Genomic DNA, 23,839 nt, shown 5'->3' on the forward strand with positions numbered 1-23,839 from the left:
ATGTCTAATTAATTAGTATCAAATGTCCACATATTATAGAATGTAGCTGCTTGATTGATGGATTGGTGTTTGCTAAACGTCCAGTGGCAAATATTTCATGCATATTAAGGACGAGACAAAATGATTAACAATAATTTAAATGGGTTCGGCAAAGTGGAACAACGGGAATGAAAGTCTTGAATTTCTAATGCCACTGGGTAATGAGTGTCAATTAGGGGCAAAATGTTCAAATCACAAAACCTTTCAATGAATGCATGCATATATGGTGCAAGGATTCTTGAAAAAATAGAGATAAATCGGATTCAACGTGCAGATTCAGACCTGAAGTGACTGCGTATTAATACATTCCTAACACCGTAATGGACACCCCTGTTAAGCATGAAAGGATTTACCGTCGGATGGGAAAAGACCAGGTATGACCATATTTTTATACTTTAGTCAGCTCTCGGGGTAATTGATTATGGATTTGGTAATGGATTAACTATGGAACACCACAACGATGATCTAAGTTTAACTCTCTGGAATTTGTAGTGAATAAATTGAGAAAAAAAATCCCATTTCGAGAAATCAAGTACATCTAAAATACTATTCGGATAGATTACATCAATACGTATATTATAAAGAATATTTACATGTACATTATTTACAGTATAAAACATTTCTACATCTATTTAAAATAAGATAACAGGTTTTGGTTCAGCTACGAATCATATTAATATCTGTGATTAAACCACTAATTTTTGTTTACCTTTAAAAACAAAATCACTATAAAAGTATGTTGCTTTATCAAATAAACTTTGTCTAAAATCGCCATATAATGGACACGTTAAAACTACATGGGCTTCTAAAATATTTTTACAATGATCACAGACTCCATCTTGTAAAAGTAGATTTTTAAATCTCACTGTTTCGATTCTTAATGGTGCCACTCCACATTGAAATTTGGAAAACAGATCTTCTGAATCTATGTATAAATGGCATAAGAATTTTGCAATATCTTTCAGTTACAATTTTTCTCTTAAATAAATTATATGTTCGAAGTTTATTGCCACCTTTACCAGATAGATTTCTCTCTGACTTTGTAAATTACATTGCCACTGATCAACGTATTAACTAAATATTATAAACACAGCAATATTATATTACCAACTGAGGTACTATCAATTTATTCTGTAATGTTACTCATATATTCTACGTTGTACTCTGAAAATGTTTTCCTTACATAAAAATTACACTTTTTTCATACACCTGTGTTTTCTACTCTTAATAACGGTTCAATATGAAAACCTTTCTGTCTCATATCGTTCAATGTCGAATTAAACATAGATAGTGTTTTTGAAAGATAGGTGTCCACGTGGTCCATATCCCCTGCAATTGTAGCGTTTGGGGTATATTTACTTACTCCAAGAAAACATTTGCAATCTTAATTATGTTTGGCATTTATAATACTAGGAATCTTTTTATTTCACTGAAAGGATGTGAACTTTGTCAATCAAATTTTACAATGAGAGATAGTAGTTTTCTCTGTAAATATATGCGGGTGTGGATGGGGGTTTACAGAATAGATAATAATAATGGGTAAACAATATAAAGAATAGAGAAAAATGAACCAATAAAATAAAAAATAGAGAATAACGAGGTGCTACAATAAAAAGAATAGAGAATAATGGGCAAAAAGTATAAAGAATAGAGAAACGTTGCCTAAAAAAATTAAAGAATACAGACATGAAGGACCCCCATCCAGACCCTCATGTATAAAAAATGAAGACGATACAAATTAATAGAGCAATCAAAAACAATGTCTATGAAGGATGCACAAATCGATGACAGAAAGAGAAAATGACAAACAACAGACCACAAATAAAAACAAATCAAGAGACATTGAAAATGTCCCTCTAAGAATATATTTCACTCCAAGATAAGAATTATTCATTCGTAAAACAATACTGTACACTATTTACTTTTTCGAACTTCAATATTCTTTTCAAATTTGTCACGTCAACACAATATTTATTCAGAAATTTAAATGTAGAATACCTGACTGAAAATCATGTTTATAAATAATTACGATCGATTTTCTTGTGCGTTTAAATGTGATTTATTGAGGTAAATATTTATATACTACACACTTTGAAGATTCTATATCAAGGTGAGTGCAATAAGCAATTTGACAATGCATGCTAAAATGTGACAATACGATCTGACAAATTATTATTTCACATCTATTAACCATAGTCTTGTTGTTTACTGGTATCTATGGAAAGGAAAGGGATGTAACTATCTCATGTTAAAATGAACGAACTTTCTGGCTTGCACGGTTAGATCTTGTTTGTTTTTATTTGTCAAAGATTCAAAACCTACCAGCCAGCCAGGAAGAAAAACATACACAACACACTAACTAAACAAAGCAATACATATATAAACGTCGTGTGCAATATGATCATGAGTGGCGTATATCATCATACTCATTCTTGTTTAAAACTTTTATCTTGCAAAATACACTTTAGTATAGAATGTTTTTATTTTGAACCAAATCTATAATGAATGGAAAGATACATAATTATAAACACTTTTAATCAAACAAAGAAGATGAGGGGTAGATGTTTCCAATCGACATAAATAAGGCACAACAGGGGAGAGTATGCAGTCTCAAACAACAAACAGATATATACCAACATGTCACCTTGAAACTTACCTCTTTATCTAAATAAAAAATCTGGTATATTTAATAAATTTTACTTCATACCACCAAAAACGTATTGACAAGCGGAATGGCACAAAGAAACATTGACATTGAATTTAGTGTTAAATAAAATGAATATAATTTATAAAGGCCATTGTAAACATAATAAGTTAATTGCTAGATAAAAAAAATATTGTAACATGCACACGAATGATTTATTGATTTCGTACCCGGCATCTATAGACAAACGTTAATTCGTTGTTAGTCACTTAATTACCATTATTTACTCACTTAATAAAAAAATTCGGAACAAGTAATCTAAAAACCATGACATTAATATACTAAAAATTGAGAATGGCAATGGGGAATGTGTCAGAGAGACAACAATCCGACCATAGAGCAGACAACAGCCGAAGGCCACAAATGGGTCTTCAATGCATCGAGAAACTCCCGCACCCGGAGGCGTCCTTCAGCTGGCCCCTAAACAACTATGTATACTATTTCAGTGATAATGGACGTCATACTAAACTCCAAATTATACACAAGAAACTAAAATTAAAAATGATACAAGACTAACAAAGTCCTGAGGCTCCTGACTTGGGACAGGCGCAAAAATGCGGCGGGGTTAAACATGTTTTTTGAGATCTCAACCCTCCCCCTATATATACCTCTAGCCAATGTAGAAAAACAAACGTACAACAGTACGCACAGTAAAACTCAGTTTAAGAGAAGTCCTAGTCCGATGTCAGAATTGGAAACAAAAGAAAATAAACAAAATGACAATAATACATAAATAACAACAGACTACTAGCAGTTACTGACATGCCAGCTCCAGACCTCAATTAAACTGATTGAAAGATTCTGTCTTCATCATATGAATATCAGGCACAATCCATCCTGTTAGGGGTTTAGTATTATACCATCATAAAATATATGAAAAGAACATAACCCGTGTCATGCCAACAACTGGTTTTAGAATAAATATGTCTATTTTAGGACAAATATCAATTTGCTTATTTATAGTTAGGAGCAAGACTGTGGTCCTTTCTGCATTAAATTTCTGCAGATCTTCGGTAGTTGTTTTAATTTTCATAACTTGTTTAGACTTGGTGCGCTTTAAGCTTGGAATGTAGTAAAGACACCTGTCTATTGTTGGCTTAATTTTCCAAGTTTTTTTTGCAATATAAAACAAGGAAATGTTGTATGATTGCTAAAAGAGAGGCAAAAGATACCAAAAGGGACATTCAATAATGCTAATGAAACTACATTTCAACAGAGTCCAACTGACGTGGAATTAAGTATATATAGGTCACCGTATGACCTTTAACGATGAGCAAAGTCCGTTCCGAAAGTTTGGTTATTGAAATTGTTATGTAAATAATTGTCCTATTCAATCTTAATTTTCTGTATATATATCATGAAGTAACCGTGAGAATGATGGACATTTTATGATGCAATTTTTAGATTTCTTTACGACTTGTAGCGTGATCAAAAGTATTCTGCTAAAACCGGTGCTACGGGTCGTATTAAACGTACAGAGAAATGAGCGGTTTTGCTGCATTGTGAATGCCTCATTGAAACTTTTAATTGAGGAACATCATTAAAAACGCTGTTTCTTTCCTTTACACTTAAATCGTTCTTTTACATATCTTTAAAGTATTTGACAATAATTTAATTTTGGATGTAACACGTCTTCTGATTGGCTGAAAGTTTTTTGTCTATCAGCTCATAGGCATAATTTTGTCATGTGACCGTGACGTCATCAACGTTTTTTTTCATGATTTACTCCTTAAAAATGGAATTTAGAAATAGATTATAAGGAATGACTGTAATATTTTTCTGTCTATTCGAAATAACCTAAAAAATGTGGTGCACACTTTTGAATAACCCGCAATGCGGTTTATTCAGTGTGCACCACATTTTTTTATGTCATTTTTTCATAGACAGAAAATATATTATAGTCATTCATTAAATAACGTACAGGGCTGTGTATTTTCATCCGACTACGTAACTTAACCTGTTAATACATCTGTATTTGCGACATTTAGCTCAATTCTATAACAAACATAAGAATTCTGTCGAAGAATCTAAATAGTGTAGTTACTTTGGAGCAACCGCATAAAAATAGAAATGAAAACTTAATACACTTGAATATTTGGGACGGTTATAAAAAGTTTGTAGTGAATTTTCCAGTAAGGGAATCTGGAAATCGCGAACAATTGTTTTTACAGTAAAAACATATTAAATTGTATTTTTCTTTTGTACAGTCTATTTGTAGTTTCATTTCAACTTTTTTATTTTAAAACTCGAAGGAGGAAGTACATTAAAGAAAAGTTACAAATATTTACATTATACCTCACAGAATATTTTGATTTTTTGTTCAATAAAATATAATTATAGATGTTATTGTTGAAAATGATAGTTACATGTACATTGTACATGTCTTTTAGTAAAAAATGTCATTCTTGGATTCTAGCTCGTTTTATTCAGAACGCAAACACATGTGGGGCTTGTTTAAAAATATATACAATTATTCTGTTTCACCCAAGAAGTTGGCGGAGACATAACTATTTCAGTTCATGAAAACCAAGAGTTATTAAACAACAACAGAGATGAATTACATGTGTGGTATTTGTTAAACAGGTGCATGTACGCTGTCACCAATAAGCTTGGTTGAGACGAGTTCATCTTCGTCAATATAGCGAACAAGCAAAATTTAGCAACTATAATTAAGTTGAGAAGTATGAGGGTCTGGATGGGGTTTACAGAATAGAGAATAATGGGCGTAATGTACAGAAAAATCAACAAAAAACAAAGAATAGAGAGTAATGGGGTGCTAAAATATAATGATTATAGAATAAGGGGCAAAAATATAAAGAATAGAGAAAAAATACCTAAAATTTTAAAGAACACAGGAATAAAGGACCCCTAATCCAAACCTTCAAGTATCCGTCTCCACAGTTTGTGTTTTAATCTTCAGATGTCTAGCATAAAGATATCAAAAGATCAAGATATCAGAAAATTCACAGTAGTTGTTATTCTTACAATACTGGGATCTTGAAATATAAAGAATAGAGAATAATGGACCAAGAAAAAAATAGAGAAAAAAGGACTAAAAAAATTCAGAAATGAAGGACCCTGCATCCAGACACTCATATTTCTCAATTTATAGCAAACAAGCAAAATTTAGCAAACTACAAGTTGAGAATTTGTTTAAATTTTCAGATGTTTAGCATAAAGCAACCAAAAGATCAAGATATCAGACAATTATCAGTAGATGTTATACCTTACATAGACGTCAAAGCAGACAAGAAGACATTATGTTCGACTTTAGAAACCATCAATTCTATTCTACGACATGGCAAGAGTCATCAGAAATTAGAATGTGTGGAGACGATTATGTTAGCTGTGTACATTAAAGACACGAAGCAGTCAAGGAACTTTGACAAAGCCCTAGAGAAGACTAAAGTATTTGGTAAGTACACACAATGTTAGCTGTGTCAATTGACGAGCCGAAGCCTTCAAGGAACTTTGACAAAGCCCTAGAGAAGACTAAAGTATTTGGTAAGTACACACAATGTTATCTGTGTCAATTGACGAGCCGAAGCCGTCAAGGAACTTTGACAGAGCCCTCGAGGAGACTAAAGTATTTGGTAAGTACACACAATGTTATCTGTGTCAATTGACGAGCCGAAGCCGTCAAGGAACTTTGACAAAGACCTAGAGAAGACTAAAGTATTTGGTAAGTACACACAATGTTAGCTGTGTAAATGGACGAGCCGAAGCCTTCAAGGAACTTTGACAAAGACCTAGAGAAGACTAAAGTATTTGGTAAGTACACACAATGTTAGCTGTGTAAATGGACGAGCCGAAGCAGTCAAGAAACTTCAACGAAGCCCTAGTTAAGAATAAAGTATTTGATAAGTACAATCTTTTCGTCAATCGGAAAAAATATCATAGGTTAAATTAGACAATTGTCTGTTTACTTTCAAGATAATTATGGTTATTGCAAAGGCGGCAGTTTTATTCTTCGTTAAGAACAGTACTAAAACCTATGTTTATGTCAGAACTATTTTCAACTCAATGCTTTTATATTGGCCACGTGGTCCGAAAAAGGAAGAATCACGGCTTGTGTTAGGAATTTCCACATTATTCATCTTCTTCTCTACAAATTGGCATACAATTATTTTTTTCAGAAACAATGCTAGAACTCATGAAATTTAAAGATTACAACGACTTACTCTTCAAAGATGACGAGACACGTAACCTAAATATAGGAATTGTCTCATGTACCATGAACGTCACCAATTTTTTAAAAGGCGTCGGAGTAGTAAGTAATTTTACATTAATTTGACAAAAGACGTCATTGATTAAATTTGAAGACAATCGGAAAATCTCGGCAGATTCCGCTACCGTACAACTAACTTTTTATATATGCCGAAGAGTGCCGAATGAACTTGAAGCTTGATTAATCCGCTTCACTATTTATACCTAAACACTGTAGGGTAATGAGTGAAGAGAATGTCTAAGTAAATCGCAAACCTTCCTATAAGACACCGACAAAAAATTAATCACACCTATTACATACAGTTTGAATATACATTTGAGAGGTATTAGAATGAAATCTATTTTTACTCATTGTAACTCATTTTGTGGTAACGCTCAATTACTAGTTTTTTCACATCTGTTCCACGTGAAAGTTAACTGCATATGACAAGAGAGGCCGCGGAAAGATACTCTCATTAGTTAAAAATTAACTGACAACGCCATGGCTAAAAAAGAAAAAAAGTTCAAATGACAAACAACAGTATTCAACGCAACACAGAAAACTAAAGACTTAGCAACAAGAATCCAAACAAAGATCGCGGGAGGGTAAGCAGATCCTGTTCCAATTGTGGAACCCGTCGGGTCATGGATATCACAACTGTTAAATAGTTACAAATAATACATTATGCTCGTTAAATGTTACATTTAGAATTCACAATTAAACGGACACCCACTCATGATATACATAATTTTGATAATCAACCTCAATAGTATTTTTAAACGTGGTACGTTTCAAGTGAGCTTTGAAAGTGACCAGATATAGATTCGTTACCCTTCTATTAAGTGGCAGTATGTTGAAGTGACAAATACTAAAAATATACAGCTCATGCCACCAATTTGTTTAACACTGGGTAAATGCAAATATTTTTAGTTCAGTGATATTTTTTTAGGAATCGTTGACCTACTAGACAAACTTGACATTTTAAATCAAACGGCATAGAGTTGTGGTACATCACATGACATTAGAAAATATAATCAGAATACTGTTAAACCAGGCATGCGCCAGAAAGTAATCACCAACTAGTTGATGTTTTTCTGTATATAAAGAAGAGAATAAGAAGATCATTTCTAAGATTATACGGAATTCGAAATAAGTATAATCGGAGTCTCCACGAGATTTCCGTTGGTTATAACTATCGTACATGTATGTATCCACCCTTTTCTGTTTCATATTTTGAGGTGCGTGCCTTTCTTCATTGCTTTTGTACTGTCTCTCTCTCTTTCTATCTATCTATCTACCTATCTCTGTCTATCTATCTATCTATCTATCTATCTATCTATCTATCTTTCTTTCATTTTTCATTTTTTTCTTTTTTTTCTTTCTATTTTTTTTTAGTTTAAACATATTTATGTAGAGTGGATTGGGAAGCAAGTTATTACAACTTATATTCCCGTTCCACTTTTCGGGTGCCTTGTAGCGGCATTAGCCTGCTCTTTTTCGAAATCTACAAGGGTGTCTTTTACGTGCAAGCGATATTGCTCTCTCTTAACACGGGCCAGCCATTTATCGTCCCCTTCCGACGGACTAGCATCTTTTTTTCAATACCATACATGTACTCGCAAATGGTGTCGAGGGAGAGCCGAAAATTCAGTCCCTGAAATTTTCTCCCCGGAACGGGGATCGAACCAGGAACCTTTGTGTTTGTAGTCCGATGCGCTAACCACTACACCACGGCTCTATCTATTTTTCTTTCTTTTTATCTTTCTTTCTAATTTTCTATTACTTCTGTCATGTTTTTTCTTACTATCTATCTTTCTTTCTTTCTGTTATTTTTGTAATAACATGACAATATCGTAGGATGCGAACCGTATTTATGTTTGTATTTTTTCCAATATTGTTACAGGCGATTGCAGAGGCTGGTGGTATCTCATTTTTAACGGACATTTGTAGATTTAAGCCATTCCTCGACAAATTAGAGAACGAGGTATGAACTTATTAATATCAAATATGCATTTATTATAAATATCACAATCATATGACAAATATAAATATACTTATGAGATATTTTCAAAGATAGCAAAGATAGTTGACCATTAATAGAACATACGAAACACAGGAAGGGTCTGGATAGGGGGGATATTCATATATGTATCCACATTTTTAGGCCATTTTTATCTGTAAATATTTGTGTGAAAGCCAACGTAAATTGTGGCACCGTTCTCAATCTAATGACGCAACTCACTGAGAAAGTTGAAAAAATGACATAAAAAAGTTAGGTAGAACCCTTTTCGTTTTAGATTTTTTTTCAAATTTTTATATTATGAAGTTCTGGTTTTCCAACTTTTTGCCTGGAGTGTACCTAACAAAAGTAATTGATGAAACCCATAATGGCAAACAGAAACCAAATAAAACGTTTGCTATACATGATTACTTATATCTTATGATCCGCCACTCAGTGACTTGGGACTTATTCAGTCCTGGTGTCCGCAGCTGCCGGTTTTTTTCAGAATCGAGCCTTTTCTTGTTCCTCTAGTTATTGATTAGCTGCTTTGTCGATTTGTTCTGTTTCAGACCAAGTTCCCGTTTCATTGCCCATGACATGCTTTCAGGGAAACACGAATCATGGACAAAGAAAACATAACATTATAGGAAAATTTAACTCGTCCGGACTTTTTGTTGTTTTTTTATTAAAGTAATGCCTTTTATTTATTTTTCAGCATATCTATTCCTTCATTGTGAGTGTTGTAGCCACTTTACATAACATAGCTCGCTTGACTTCAGTTCCACAGTATTTCAGTGACAGTAAGACTGCAGAGGTAATTACAAATACTTAACCTTATTTTAATGCTTCAAATTACAGAAAAAAAGAATCAAAGAGGCAGTTTCATTTAGATACACAAAAACTAAAAACGACAAACAAGCAAAACAATAAAAACGGCAACTAAACAACAGTTGTAGATTTGGGACAGATCTTTCATAAGAAGCATAAATATAGATAAGTCGCTGCATTTCTAAATATTAGAAAGCTAGTATAATCACAGAATAAATAACACGATACAAAAATGAACCAAAACTAAATATTCTAAGGGATCAACCATTTAATTTCAAAGGGACGTGGTAATGTTTTTTGTCTGAGTCAGATTTTTTTTCCGCCCAAATTCTGATCTATTCTATTTAGTTTTTCAACGCTTTCAATCATTTTTTTTCATTATCTAATACTATAAGGCATGGGGAAAATCCGTATTGAGAATATTTCTTTTGGTCATCTGCTTGACCAGAATATTTTTCCCCCATCTAATTGGGGATCAGAATACCATATCCCTTTTTTTTTAAAGTTAAATGGTCGTTCCCTAACGAGGACACTTGTATTGCAGACAAAAACCTTTTCGACTCAAGTTATGTACAACAATAAATCTTGCTTCTTTTCTGCAATATCTTTAGGCAATGGTACCATTTTTCGATTGTACGGACGAACGACTAAAAATCTACGCATTCATAGGAGCAGCTCAGACTTGTAATGATAGCGAAATTCACATGCTAGTTGATACCAAAGGAGTGATTTCTTCTATACTGAAATACTTACAAAAGGCCACAGGAAGCTGCAATTATTCTTATGGTGGAGCTGAATTAAAGGAACTGTTGGAAGGTATCGAAAAATTAGCAAGCGCGGATCCAAATAAAAAGAAGGTAAATTTAAAGTCACCTGTAGAAGATACTACGTATGAATTATTGATGAAATACTGTAAGAAGACAGAAGGGGGTGAGGGCCAATATCAGTAACAAACAGTACAACTCTATGTGTACGTTCATTTGTGAAACATATTAACGATCGTTCAATGGATGATGCCTTGCGACCATAAATTATTGTTTGATGATATATTTTAATTGAATACATTCTTGACGTATCAAAGTTATATAATAACTGAAGTAGTCCAAAGTTACGGGGAACGAAACAATCTCTGAGCAAATGAAGGTGATGAAGGATATATAGTTGTTTAGAAAAGAGAAATTAACTATATGGGAAATGAAAAAGTAGTATTTCCCTAGATTTGGTACGAAAGATCACTATATTGGAACAGCTTTTAGGATAAATGTCAAGAAGAATGCCTTTTATTTTAAAATGAAAAAAATATATAATTTTCACTACACCGACAGTAAGATTGAAACTGACCTAACGTCGTAAGTACGATTTCAAGCTTCTTTGTCATGTTTTATTTAGATTAAGTTTATTTATTGAATTTTTCTCATTTTTCAGATTTTAGAAGCTGGTGCCTTACCAATATTCCAGACAATCTTAGATCTTGATAAACCGGAAGAACAAGCATTAACAGCAAGAGTTTTGTGGACTATGACTTTTGATGATGACGTTGCCAAGGAAGTAAAATCCTCGAAAGCTTTGCTAGACAAATTACAGATTTTGTCGAAATCATCAGATAAAGCCGTAAGAAGTAACGTAAAGGGACTACTATATAACCTTGACCATAGGAGTAAAAAGAAAGCTCAAGGTAGTGTACTAAGTTCTTGTATGCAATGTTTTCATGTTGTCTCTTTTTTTGACAATTATGATTGTTATTGTATGTTTTAACTTCCGGTAACTCATATAGAACTTAGACGACCACCCCCAAGTGACCCAGTGAATATTTGTTGCAAATTTAGTTTGTTCACGTACGCTAGAGGGAAATAGTGTTTTATTTTATGGATTTGGTTTGCCTTCGGTACCTTACTATGTGAAGGAAGTAAACATCCAAGAGCTCTGTGACTCGATGTATGAATATAATGTATTTTGATTCCTTTTTACGAATAACTGCAGTGTGCATATTAAAAAATCTTAAACAAAATTAAACAATTTTTATATACATTTTGAAACATATGGAAATATAACTTTCAGAATTATTCGAAAAGGGTTCTGAATTTTCATAAATTGCATGCAGAATGACGGCCACCCTGGATGCTATAAACAAGTTCCACTGGTTGATATGCTCCATTTTCAAAGACAAAATAATGAAAAAAATCAAACATTTTCCTGGTTTATTATCAAAAAGCAGCAAATTGAGAAAATGTTAGTATTGTCGCCTATTGATGAAAACAAATCAATTGTTCCCTGTTTAGTGTTAGTGTTGGTGTTTTTTCTTTCATATATCCGTTACAATGATTTCATTATGTGTTGAGACCGTGATAATTTCTGTGTGATAAGAATGCAATGATTTCATTTGCTAACATATTATGTAAGTTGGCTTGTAAAATAGCGATACACAGATATATATGATCTTCCAAACTGGAAGATTCTCAGTCTTAGACGAGATTGTTACTGAACACTTGTTTTTAAATAACTTTCAAAAGAAACACTAGACTCTTATTATTTTGGTAGCCATAAAAACACAATACCATCGCGTGTGATCGATATTACTTATAAAACCATAATAGTGTTCATATGGTATTGGAAAATATTTGATCTGACTGCTTTTTCTTTGCAGTTCTCTTCACCTGATGTATGTTGCCAATTATATTGACATGCACATGATATTGTATTTACCTATCAAAAAAGACTTCAGCAGAGACACTATAGAACGATTTCGTAAGGGAGCATCCATTTAACTTCAAAGGGGGAAGAGGTTATGTTTTTTTTTTAAAGCGCGAACATTTTTATTGAGTTTTTCGATGCTATCAATCATTTTTTTTTTTCAAATTTATATGGTATAGGGAAAATCTGGATTCATAATATATTTTTGTCATCCGCTTTACCAAAATATGTTTTTTTTAAATCAAATTGTGGATCAGAATATGTTTTTTAGGGAAAAAAACGCCCCCCTTGAAGTTAAATGGTCGTTCCCAAACAGTCGAAGTCAATTGATAGCTATCAAGTAATAATGATATTCTAGTGAACAATTGACTTGTTCAATATAACAACATCATTACATGTATGTTGATGACCAATATATTGTTTTTATAGCAGAAGATCAGTTTTTTGCCAAACAAAAGCCAAGTACATTTAAAGCAGCAAAACAGCAAGACAAACACTTATTTATTAGTTATTCATGGAAGGAAAAAGAAATTGTTTTAAAACTGAAAGATCTTTTACAGGTACGTTCAATCCATTGAAATATCTACTCATTTATTTTAGAGAAAAACACACAAGTGACATCATTTAATGAAATATGCCTTAACAATAGATAAAAGACTATACATTAATTGAAAGAAGTGACACAATGATAAAAAAGTATACCCAAGATAAAATCCACTTGTGTTTTCGTATGCAAAATTCAGGGTATTTTTCTTGAATTAGGATTCTAGATTACAGATATTGCATGACAATATGAACCACCATGGTTATCTCGGGGTTGCTAAGAAAAAACTAAATATCTCACATTTAATTTCTGAAAATAGTTATATAAATCAATACATTCATTTACAACAAACAAGATGTATTATAGATGCTATGAACAAGTGTTGAGTCTTGAAATAGAAACAATGAGCCCGGCAAGCAAATGGTTTGTTTTTCATGAATCAACGCTTATCCATTGTATCTTAAACTATTGTGTTTTTTTTTCAAAATTAAAGAATGTTCTTAATATGAAGATAAGTGAGAATAAATAACCATGTTTTCATGCATAATAAATAAATCAAGACATAAATAAGTTATATTCAAAATCGTTTTAATGTATATATATAATAAGTATGTTACCAAAATTTCTAGCAAGAACCCTATTTATAGGCACATCACAATTTACTGGCATAGGTATTTTCGATTAAACATTTGTAAAGATATGTAGTAAAACAGATGAAATCATACTATATATAGAAAACAAAAATTGACAAATGGATTACAATAATTTTGTCTTATCGAATAAGCTTACAGGCCAATAACAATAAAAAGTACACGGGAAAACCAGCTAAAAAAATATCCACAATAACATACAAAATAAGAAAAACGGAAAAACGTAAGAAAGAGACATCAAATAGAATACAAGGATTCGATTATTGTTTTTAAATTAGTCATCAGCAAATCTCTACCTCTAACTCGAATCTTTAAAGGGGCACTAGCTACGAGATATATAAAAAATCTAAAATAAGATTTTTTGTGTTCAATCATTAATGAAAGTGAAATAGTCAAATAATAATTCGCTTTTAACACTTTTTTCACCATTAAGTGAAATAAAGGTAAATCATTTAATGGGCTGATTTTCGATCCACAAAAACTCATTCGTATACAGGTAAAAACAGTGATTAACATATATTTTTAATCTATAATATGAAATTAATCAGACCTAGAGAAATCCAATTGCACGAGTTCACTATCTATTTATATCTATGTTTATGTTTATTTCGCTATATGATCATCGGAGGTCTTCGGAGGTCAATTTGATAGTTAATTAGATGGCGTCTAGACTAAAATATACACGAAACGAAGATACATATTATCGACCCTATGCCCTGTCAATTGTTTATTTTAGACTTTTTAAAATTTGGATAAATGTTTTACATTCATTTGTTTTAAATCAAATTTGAGTCAAATCGGTGAACATGAATTTGACAGCTAGTGCCCATTTAAATCATTTATCTTAACCATTTTAGCCAACTATACTATACGATTGCCTATTATGTATATGTTTATATATAAAGGTACAAGCCCTGTGTATCCAATGTACCGGTTTATATCATATTTTCATTTATATATACAAATTAGACATTAAACTGCAACCAATTGGAAGCCGAGAGGTTTCGTATATGTGTTGATGTTAGTCACAAATAACTGATTTCAAGGACGGGGGATTAGTCCTAGTGAAGGCATAAAAAATTAAAAAAATTGAAGGTAAGTTTTTGAATTAATTCCATTAGTGAACAGAAATCCATTACTTAGCCGATACAAAGTTAATGAAATTAGGCACACAACGGAAACAATTGAAGATAATTTAATGAGCTCATCTTATTTTTTTAATTTGGTCAATCAGAAAAAAAAGAACATCTCTGTCGGTAAGGTGTGCCAGTTTATCAGGCTACAACGATTAAAACAGAGCCTGTCAAATATGAATCATGCAAAATGTGATTTCTGAGTAGATGATGAATATGTTAATTGGTTTACGACGGACACAGTCAGAGCAGGCACATATTGATGATGAGAACTAACATGGTCCTATTGGAGAGGTGATCTAAAAACGTTTAACTTCAATAAAAAAAATGACACATCTGGCCGTGCTAAATACTACCGAGCCTGTACAGCCAAGTTGAATAAACTAACAAATGAAGTTATCATCCATATGGCATAAACAAAAATGGTTAAAATATCAGTGGCTAGGGCTGACATATAAGATAATTCAAAATGATGAAGAATATGGAACACTCAATTTCAATAAACTTGTTTTAGGAAAAAGGGCTACTAATATGGATAGATACAGAACAAATGAGAGGATCCACTTTACAAGCCATGGCTGAGGCGGTAGAGAATGCAGCACTTGTACTTATTTGTATGTCAGAGAGTTATAAACATAGCCCTAACTGTCGATTAGGTAAGTGCTAAATGGAGATTTGAGTTTAATCCTCAGAAATCTGTTATCTTATGCTACAAAACTGAACTAGACAATGTATTCAATCTAGGTGATAATAGTGTTAACGTTTCAACTGGGACCAAGCACCTTGAAATATCAAGGACGGTTGACTTATCACCGATCACAGATATTCAGCATTCATGTAGGAAGGGTCGCAATCCTAATTTTGCTATAGCCGGACATGGATCTTGTTTGTTAAATCCGTTAACTGTGTGTGGCCTGTACAATAAAATCGTTATGCCTGCGGTACTTTACGGATGTGAGCTTTGGAATGGGATAAAACCAAAAGACATAAGGTGTCTTGAAACTTTCCAGCATTTCATTGTTGAACATATTCAAGGCTTCCCTAAACGAACACAGTCAGATATGTGTGAATCTATGACCAACCTTAAGCGACTACCTATACTAGTAGAAAAACGGAAATTTATGTTCCTGTATAAACTTTGCGAAATGAAAGCCGAATCACTTACCAAAAAAATTTTCATTTATAGACTTTATCAGTTTTTCGGAGATACCCGTAGAAAACAATATTGAATCATCCCAAATGTAATTAACATTTTATCAAAATTTTCACTTTTGAATTTTTTGAATAGCTATATGTTTACGGGCAGTTTCCCAACCAAAATTTTCAGTGGAAAAACATTGTCAATAGTGCGATTAACCTGAGCGAGAGACTTCAAAAGGAAGATCGATTGCGTAGTGACAACGATTTTATAAGATTTCTTAGATTGTCTGAGAACAATAGCTATGATTTCCTGTGGCATATGCAAAAATTACTGGCCGACTTCTAACCGCGAAACATGTAGCTAAACTTTGGTCTACTCCCCCGACTAGCGGAAATTGCAACTTGTGTGGACACTTTGTTCAAGATACACTTTACCACCAAATTAGTATGTGCACAGAACTTCAAACACAAACACACTTGCTATATAAGATTATCAGAAATGACTAGTGACAATTTCGTATACACACTGCTTTCAAAATCAGACGAGAATGGGTCTTGCTTTCTGCTTGGCAATCAGGAAGCTCTCTTGGACTTTTAAACACCATAGCATTGCTTGGAAGTCCTTAGCGAAGGATTTTCCTTTCTAAAATACTGTAGACTGTAAATACTTTTCCATTCAAAATATTAAGTGACATTCTATTATATAATTTCAAAACTTTATAATTGTACATAATTTATATATGCATGTTGTCAATCTCCTATAGGAGGAAATAAAGTATGATGATGATGATGATGATGATTTTTATGGATAAGAAAACAATGTTGAAATTTCTGGGAGGATATACATGGTTTTTATTTTTATTTTGGATAATATACATATAAATAAGATCGCCAATGAGACATATCTCCACCAGACACAAACTAACGTATAATTTATCAACTATAGGTCAATTTACAGTCTTCAAAAATGATCAAAACACATACGACATAGCTTACTATAAAAGCATATTACTGCATTTCTTGTTTTTTAATACAACTCATCCGATAATCCTTTTCTGAGGTACAATGTACGAGACAAAATACAAACCGCACTTGACAAAAAAAGAAGCATGATTAAAAACATGGGAAACCTTTGAATTTTTTTATTACCTCTCACTGTAAGTCATACTTTGAATTGCATAAAAACGTAATGTTTACTCATAAACTAGCCCGACACACAATGTATTTTCTACAATTCAGTCTGCTGAATAATAAACACATATATACACTTCTTTTTAAAATAGTTTGATCCTACGAGACCCGTATCTACGGGCAAAGCTATTTTATTCTACTTTAAGATCATGTAATATTCCTGTCAATGCATTAGTGAAACACACTATGCCAACTAGAATCTAATTGTCACTTTATTGACTTTCAGAATCAGAGTACACATATAGATGCGGCAAAGAGTTTATCCCACTGATGGTTCAAAAATATTATAAACCTGATGGCTGGTTAGGAGCTCTGCTAGGAACAAAACTATTTATAGACTTTAGTGGAAAATACCAGTTTGAACCAAAATGGAATGAACTAATCAAAGAACTTCAAGCACATAAAATGTTAGGAAAAGAAGAAGCAATTCAGAAGACGACCATTGGTGAGTAGAAAGAATACAACTCAACATGTCCATTTTAACGTCAATAAAATGATATCTGAAATTCACTATCTTATCCAACACCACAAATGCACTTTTAAAAATACTGAAACGGAACTGACAACGCGACCATCCACGACACAACTAGATAAGTAAAATATTCTATGATGAGAAGTTATATTTATGGGTAGGGGTAAAAAGCATATCATCATTTAAATAAGGGTTGCAGTTCTATTGGTAGATTTATACAGTCTGAAATAATCCCATCTAGTCAGATAAATAGCGTTGCCAGTTGGAATCAATATAATGCTACGTTCCTGGTGATACATTGATGTTTCCTGGAAAATTAAATTATAAACAAAATAATGGACTTTATGGAGAAGAATGTTATTATGCAGGTACTTAATACATTTATGTTTCAAGTATAAGATACATTAATTATTCCAGTATTTATGAGTTAAATGAATGAAAACTCATCCGTTGTGGGACTACGTGTACACTGTATAAAAATGTAACACTGCGTCCAGACAGTGATTTAACATGTTATGGTAAACTCAATAAAAACATGCATATTTATATGTATTTATTTTTCTGTAGTTGCAGCACCTATTCAAGCGACATCATCGACGAAACTAAATGTATCTACAATTGATGACGTTAAACAATGGCTGATCTCAAATAAATTAGAAAAGTAGGTAATATTAAACAAAAGTCCTCTGATTGGTTAATGAAAACAATATTGCAGTACGTGTACCGATCTCTAACTAAGAATCGACGTTTTAAAGAATAAGTAAATGTAAAGTTAACTTGTATTTGAACTATAAGTCGGTGATAGGGACGATAGAATAACCAGTAAAACAAGATAAATAACATAACAGATGAAATTTTACTTGACTGTTCAAAACAAGGTCATTGTAAGTCGTGAACGATAAAAAAGGGTAAAACCAACAATAAAGTCAAGATAACCCTTGTGAAACATATATTAATGCTAAACGGAAGAATCAGCAAATGTGCTACAAATTATAATAATAATATAGACACTTTTTACAGCAAATTTTATTCATTGCCAAATCTTTCAAGTTTATGTTGATTTTATTGTTGAATTATAAGTAAAAACCGAATTGATTTAGTGCAAATATAGAACTTTAATGTTATATTTGATTTGATTTGAAAAAAATAGTCTATTTTGCATTTTCAACAAGCTCAGCAAAATAAAAAATGAAGGAACAGCCTAGCCTAAACAGATATTTTTCTCACAAAAACATAATAGTTTCAAACATCTGTTGGGTATTACTGAAGCCATAATTACATCTCATTGGTTGAACTTCAATTGCTTCTGGCGTCGTTTACCATTTACAACGTGTTTTGTGTACGCTTTTGACAATATTACCCAGACTGCATCAGATTCTAAAAAATACTTTGTCTAAAATTGTTCTTATTGTCCATAAATTTTTCATTAGTAGACAGACAAATTATATATTTGTACAACAATAAACGTTATTTTAGAAAATTGAATTCAACATTTTCATCCAAATGTGGTTTCGATTACAATAGACTTTTTTTAATCCAAATCATAAATAATTGAATTTCATTGGGGAAAACAAATGAATGTCATCACCAATTTAAACACTTTTTATAGATGCTGTCATCATTTTGAAGATGTTAATGGTGAAGGACTTTTACAACTAAAGTATATGCGACATGATGTGAGTATACATGTATATGAATATATGATTGATTGATTGTTGGTATTTTAACGCCACTTTTAAGCGCCACGTTCGGGCTATTTCGCGGCGGCCAGTTTTTATTAGTGGTGGAAGCCGGAGTGCCCTGAGAAAACCACCGACATTCGATAGGGAAACTGACAACCCTAGTCAATTAAGATTGGAGTCGAATGCATCCACACGAGCGGGGTTCGAACTCACAACCTCAGTGTTGACTGGCTAGTGATTACAGTAATAACTACTTAGACCACTCGGCCACCGAGGCCCCTATAAAAAAAAGGAAGATGTGGTATGATTGCCAATGAGACAACTCTCCACCAGATATCAAATAACATATAAATTTACAACTATAGATCACCGTAGGGCCTTCAACAATGAGATTAATTTATACCGCCTAGACAGCTATAAAAGGCCCGGAAATGACAAATATCAAACAATTCAATTGAGAAAACTAATGTACAAAACAATGAGCAAAAAACAATTATGATAAACAGCAACAAACAACCACTGAATTACTGGCTCTTGGCTTTGGACTGTTATTGTTTTTATTTATTGGTGTATTTATAATAATCATTATTTTATTTTTTTTCAAGTCAGTTACCGGCTCTTATGCATTTACCGTAACAGTGAATGTATGAAGTTTTATCTTAATCAGGAACGCTCAAACCAAAACATTTTGTAGATCTTTTGTCTGTGGGAGAAGGACATCTTAGGGTCTTAGTAATGTTTTAATTTACCAGTCGAACATTAAAAAATGTTAGAAATCATGATAATACAGAAGCCCTGACTACTGAGATGATCAAACACTTGGTGACTAACGGTCCATCCGAAGGGTATCGATAAAGTACACATAAATAAAAAAAAACACATTATAGATTGTGTTTGTCTGAGGCGCTTTTCTGGATTTACCGTCACTCACCAAGAACAACGTGATGGTTTTAAAAGTGAGTCAAAGAGTCAAAGGGACAGATTGACTCATAAGTCGAACACAAACTGATAACGCCATGGAAAAGAGGAAGTGACCAGAAGACAAACAGTAAACAATAATTCTTAAACTTTCGAATAATAAACTCAAAATGTCTCCGCAAAAATACACATTTATAAACTAATATTTTACAGGCACCAGAATGTTATTTTAAAATGCTGAGTAGAAAGTTAAAACTCAGCGTTGGTGAAACACTTAACTTTACTGCAGCTCTTGAAAAATTATGAAATTAGATGTCTGAAGTGCTCCAGAACCAACATGATAATTGTTTAGCAGCAATGTTCTACAAGACAGAGGTTTATTGTCAATCGTGTATTTCTAAACAAAACTATATCGCTCAATTTTTTTTAGTTAAAATTGTTCATAGTTTAACAGCCTCCCAAATTTCCAATTTGACCCTGTAATTGGTGCATGAATTATCCAACAGAGCTAGGTAATGTCTTTGTGCTGGGTTTAAGAGGATTGCTGATGTACCATCTGAGGATATTTAATGATACATCAAGTTATTCACCTTCTCCTCGCAATCATATAGGTCATATTTTAGCATAATGTTTAAGTTTTTGTTATTGAACACATACTTTCTCGTTCATAGTTTTGTAGAATATTGTAGGCTCATTTGTTCACATTTTAACAGCTAGACTAGATTGTGCTTCCCACATTTCCAATTTATCCATGTTGTTGGTACATGGGTAATCTGACAGAGCAAACATATGACTATGCACTGAATTATAGAGGACTGCTGTTTTACCATCTAAATTAACAAAGGAATATTTAGTGATCTCAGATTAGCTGAAGGAATACCCACTTTTTTCTCAAACGATTTAACCACGAATTTGCCCTTAACGCCAAATATCTTACCTCGAGCGGCAGTCAAATACTGAAAGAGTTTGCTCCCTTTATTTTAGACTTTGGTTTTAAAGATGTAAATATTTCTATTTATTTATAAACAAAAAGTCCAACTCAGCCTTTGCTTGTAAAAAAATACCATGATATTATGAATAACTTTCATGCTTTTAGTTCCACTTAAACATATATAAATATCATTGAAATTGAAACTCGTAATCAAAAGTTAATGCCGATACCAATTACTGTGCTATGATAAACCATACTGTGGGTATCTGCAAAGTTGCCCTTATCTGTCTCCCCCCGCGTTATATTTTATCAAGTACCAATAAAACATAAACTTATTATCAAAACTTAGGCAATAACAATAGGATATCTAGCTGTTACCTCATTTCATAGTTTCCTATTTTCTATGTAGGTCAACCAGAAAAAATATTTAAAATCTGCAATATATTCTTATCTATCTCTTGGTAGTTGAGTAGCATTTGTTCCGTTTCGAGCAAGGTGCACATAGTCGGTTAAATTACAAATCACCAGCTTTAGCAAATAATAAAAATATTCGATAGAAATTGCTTACAAAACAAATATAACACCATAGTAAAGATTGCATATATGTTGATTTAATTATCAAGACCCATATAATTTGTCTAGAATGTAGATATAAGAAGATGTGGTATGAGTGCCAATGAGACAACTCTCCATCCAAGTCAAAATTTATAAAAATAAAACCATTATAGGTCACAGTACGGTCTTCAACACGGAGCCTTGGCTCACACCGAACAGTAAGCTATAAAGGGCCCCAAAAAATTACTAGTGTAAAACCATTCAAACGGGAAAACTAACGGTCTAATCTATATAAAAAACGAGAAACGAGAAACACTTATGAACCACATCAACAAACGACAACTACTGAACATCAGATTCCTGACTTAGGACAGGTGCAAACAAATGCAGCGGGTTTAAACGTTTGAATGGTACCAAACCTTCACCCTTTTTCTGAAACAATAGTGTAACATCACAACATAGAAAGCCACACTATAAAATATCAACTGAAATAGCTTAACTCAATCAAAGGACATATTAACATCATTGCACATACACTGAACAAATAAATTTGACCTATGACACAATGTAAATACAAAATAAATAAACTAAGGGAAGAATAATAAAAGTAACATGTTATATCGGTAAGAAATGTTAAACAATTAAAGAAAAACAATATGCCCGAACAAAAATATCAGCCGTTTGCAATAACTTTAAACACAGTTAAATGAAAATTATTTTGTTGTTAGGTATACGTGTACAGTACCAATAGAGAAAGGAAATATTTTTACAAAATAAATAATTTTGATGTTCATAGTACGAAGTGAAACCAAACACGTATTAAAGCTGGTATATAGACCAGATATAACCCTGAATAACATTAAATAACAAAAAAGCAATACATTTAGTATCAACAGGTCAAATAAACAAGAAAGTACGATTTGAGAGTACTCGCAGTTACTGACAGCTAGTTAAAAGCCAAAACAATTAATAATAAAAAATCATGCATCAGAGACTAAAATCAACTAAAACACATCCCAGGGATTTAGTATTTTAACGTCATGGACAGTCAAAGAAGACATGACTAGTGCAATGTCAAAAATAAATGTATCAACAGACAGTAGGATAGTTCGGAGTTTAACCTCTTTATAGATCTAAACGAACGTGGGTGTGTCTTTATACATCCCGCTTGAAAAAAATACAAATTTAGTTATGTTTTAATTTGCTGATGACAAAATCGATATTAGTGCCAATGTAAACTATATTCAAAGATCTAAGTACAACATTGGTAAGATAACCTTTACTAATAAGTTTGTTTAAAGGTTCGATGAGTTTTCACGTGTACCTGTATACGTAGTAGCATTTGGTAAAGGTATGTGGATACAATTTTATTAGAAAGCGGATGATGAGAACAAATTGCAAAATAGTTCTATTTATATTGGCTACACATAAGACACAAGCCAAAGAAATATCCATGTTAGTTTTTCCGAGGTGATGTGTACTGATTGCCAATGAAAGAGACCACTACCCATTGGAGACCAAACAAAGTGAAAATAAGCAACAAGTTCTCTTTAATGGATGAAGGAAAATCTGCTGATTCTACGTTCTTTGCACGATCTTCATATAAATCAAAAACCTACATAGAAATAGACCAAATAAACCAAATTGATCTTTAAACTCATAGGTCAAAGACATACTGATAATGCCATGTCAACAGAAGAACATTGAAAACTAAAGACTGTGCAACACAAACCCCATCGAAAATCAGGAAGCGACGTTAAGTGCTCTGGATAAATAGCAAATTCTGAGCCACATGAAACACCCAATGTGTTGATAAAAGTATTATAAATTCGGTGATAAGTCTCATTCCGTGTTTTCACATTAGAGGAAAAGAGGATGGGATGGTGAACTGGAATATATCCGGTATTATATGTAAAACAGATGATTAACGTTCAATTAAGTCAAGATAGGGTCCGTAACATTTCGAAGGGATGATTTCAACGTTTACACTTGACACCCTTGTTTGAATAGCTTCCTTGAACATGTTGAAAGAAGCAACCCTCTATCAGATTGTTTCAGATTGCAATGCCAAAATATATTTATCATCATGTGCACCATTTTTATTGTAATGGCATGCATGCATTACATTTTTGTTGAAAGTGAAAGCTGTACG

General features: G+C 32.6%; 1 protein-coding gene across 2 annotated transcripts; it reads left to right on the forward strand.

The window, feature by feature from the left end:
- Nucleotides 1-2,026: 2,026 nt before the first annotated feature.
- Nucleotides 2,027-22,274, forward strand: LOC127721827 (uncharacterized). Of its 2 annotated transcripts, none has more exons than XM_052228635.1 (13): nt 2,027-2,149; nt 5,909-6,158; nt 6,880-7,013; nt 8,854-8,934; nt 9,668-9,766; nt 10,392-10,637; nt 11,206-11,455; nt 12,901-13,031; nt 15,313-15,454; nt 17,356-17,574; nt 18,169-18,262; nt 19,211-19,277; nt 20,415-22,274. In XM_052228635.1, the coding sequence occupies exons 2-13, from the start codon at nt 5,909-5,911 to the stop codon at nt 20,505-20,507; spliced, it is 1,806 nt and encodes a 601-aa protein (XP_052084595.1). In that variant the 5' UTR covers nt 2,027-2,149; the 3' UTR covers nt 20,508-22,274. The 2 variants fall into 2 exon arrangements, with proteins under 2 accessions (XP_052084595.1, XP_052084596.1); XM_052228636.1 differs by having other exon boundaries at nt 12,904-13,031.
- Nucleotides 22,275-23,839: the final 1,565 nt, after the last annotated feature.

Source organism: Mytilus californianus, unplaced genomic scaffold (genome assembly GCF_021869535.1).
Source record: "Mytilus californianus isolate M0D057914Y unplaced genomic scaffold, xbMytCali1.0.p SCAF_12, whole genome shotgun sequence".
NCBI lineage: Eukaryota > Metazoa > Mollusca > Bivalvia > Mytilida > Mytilidae > Mytilus > Mytilus californianus.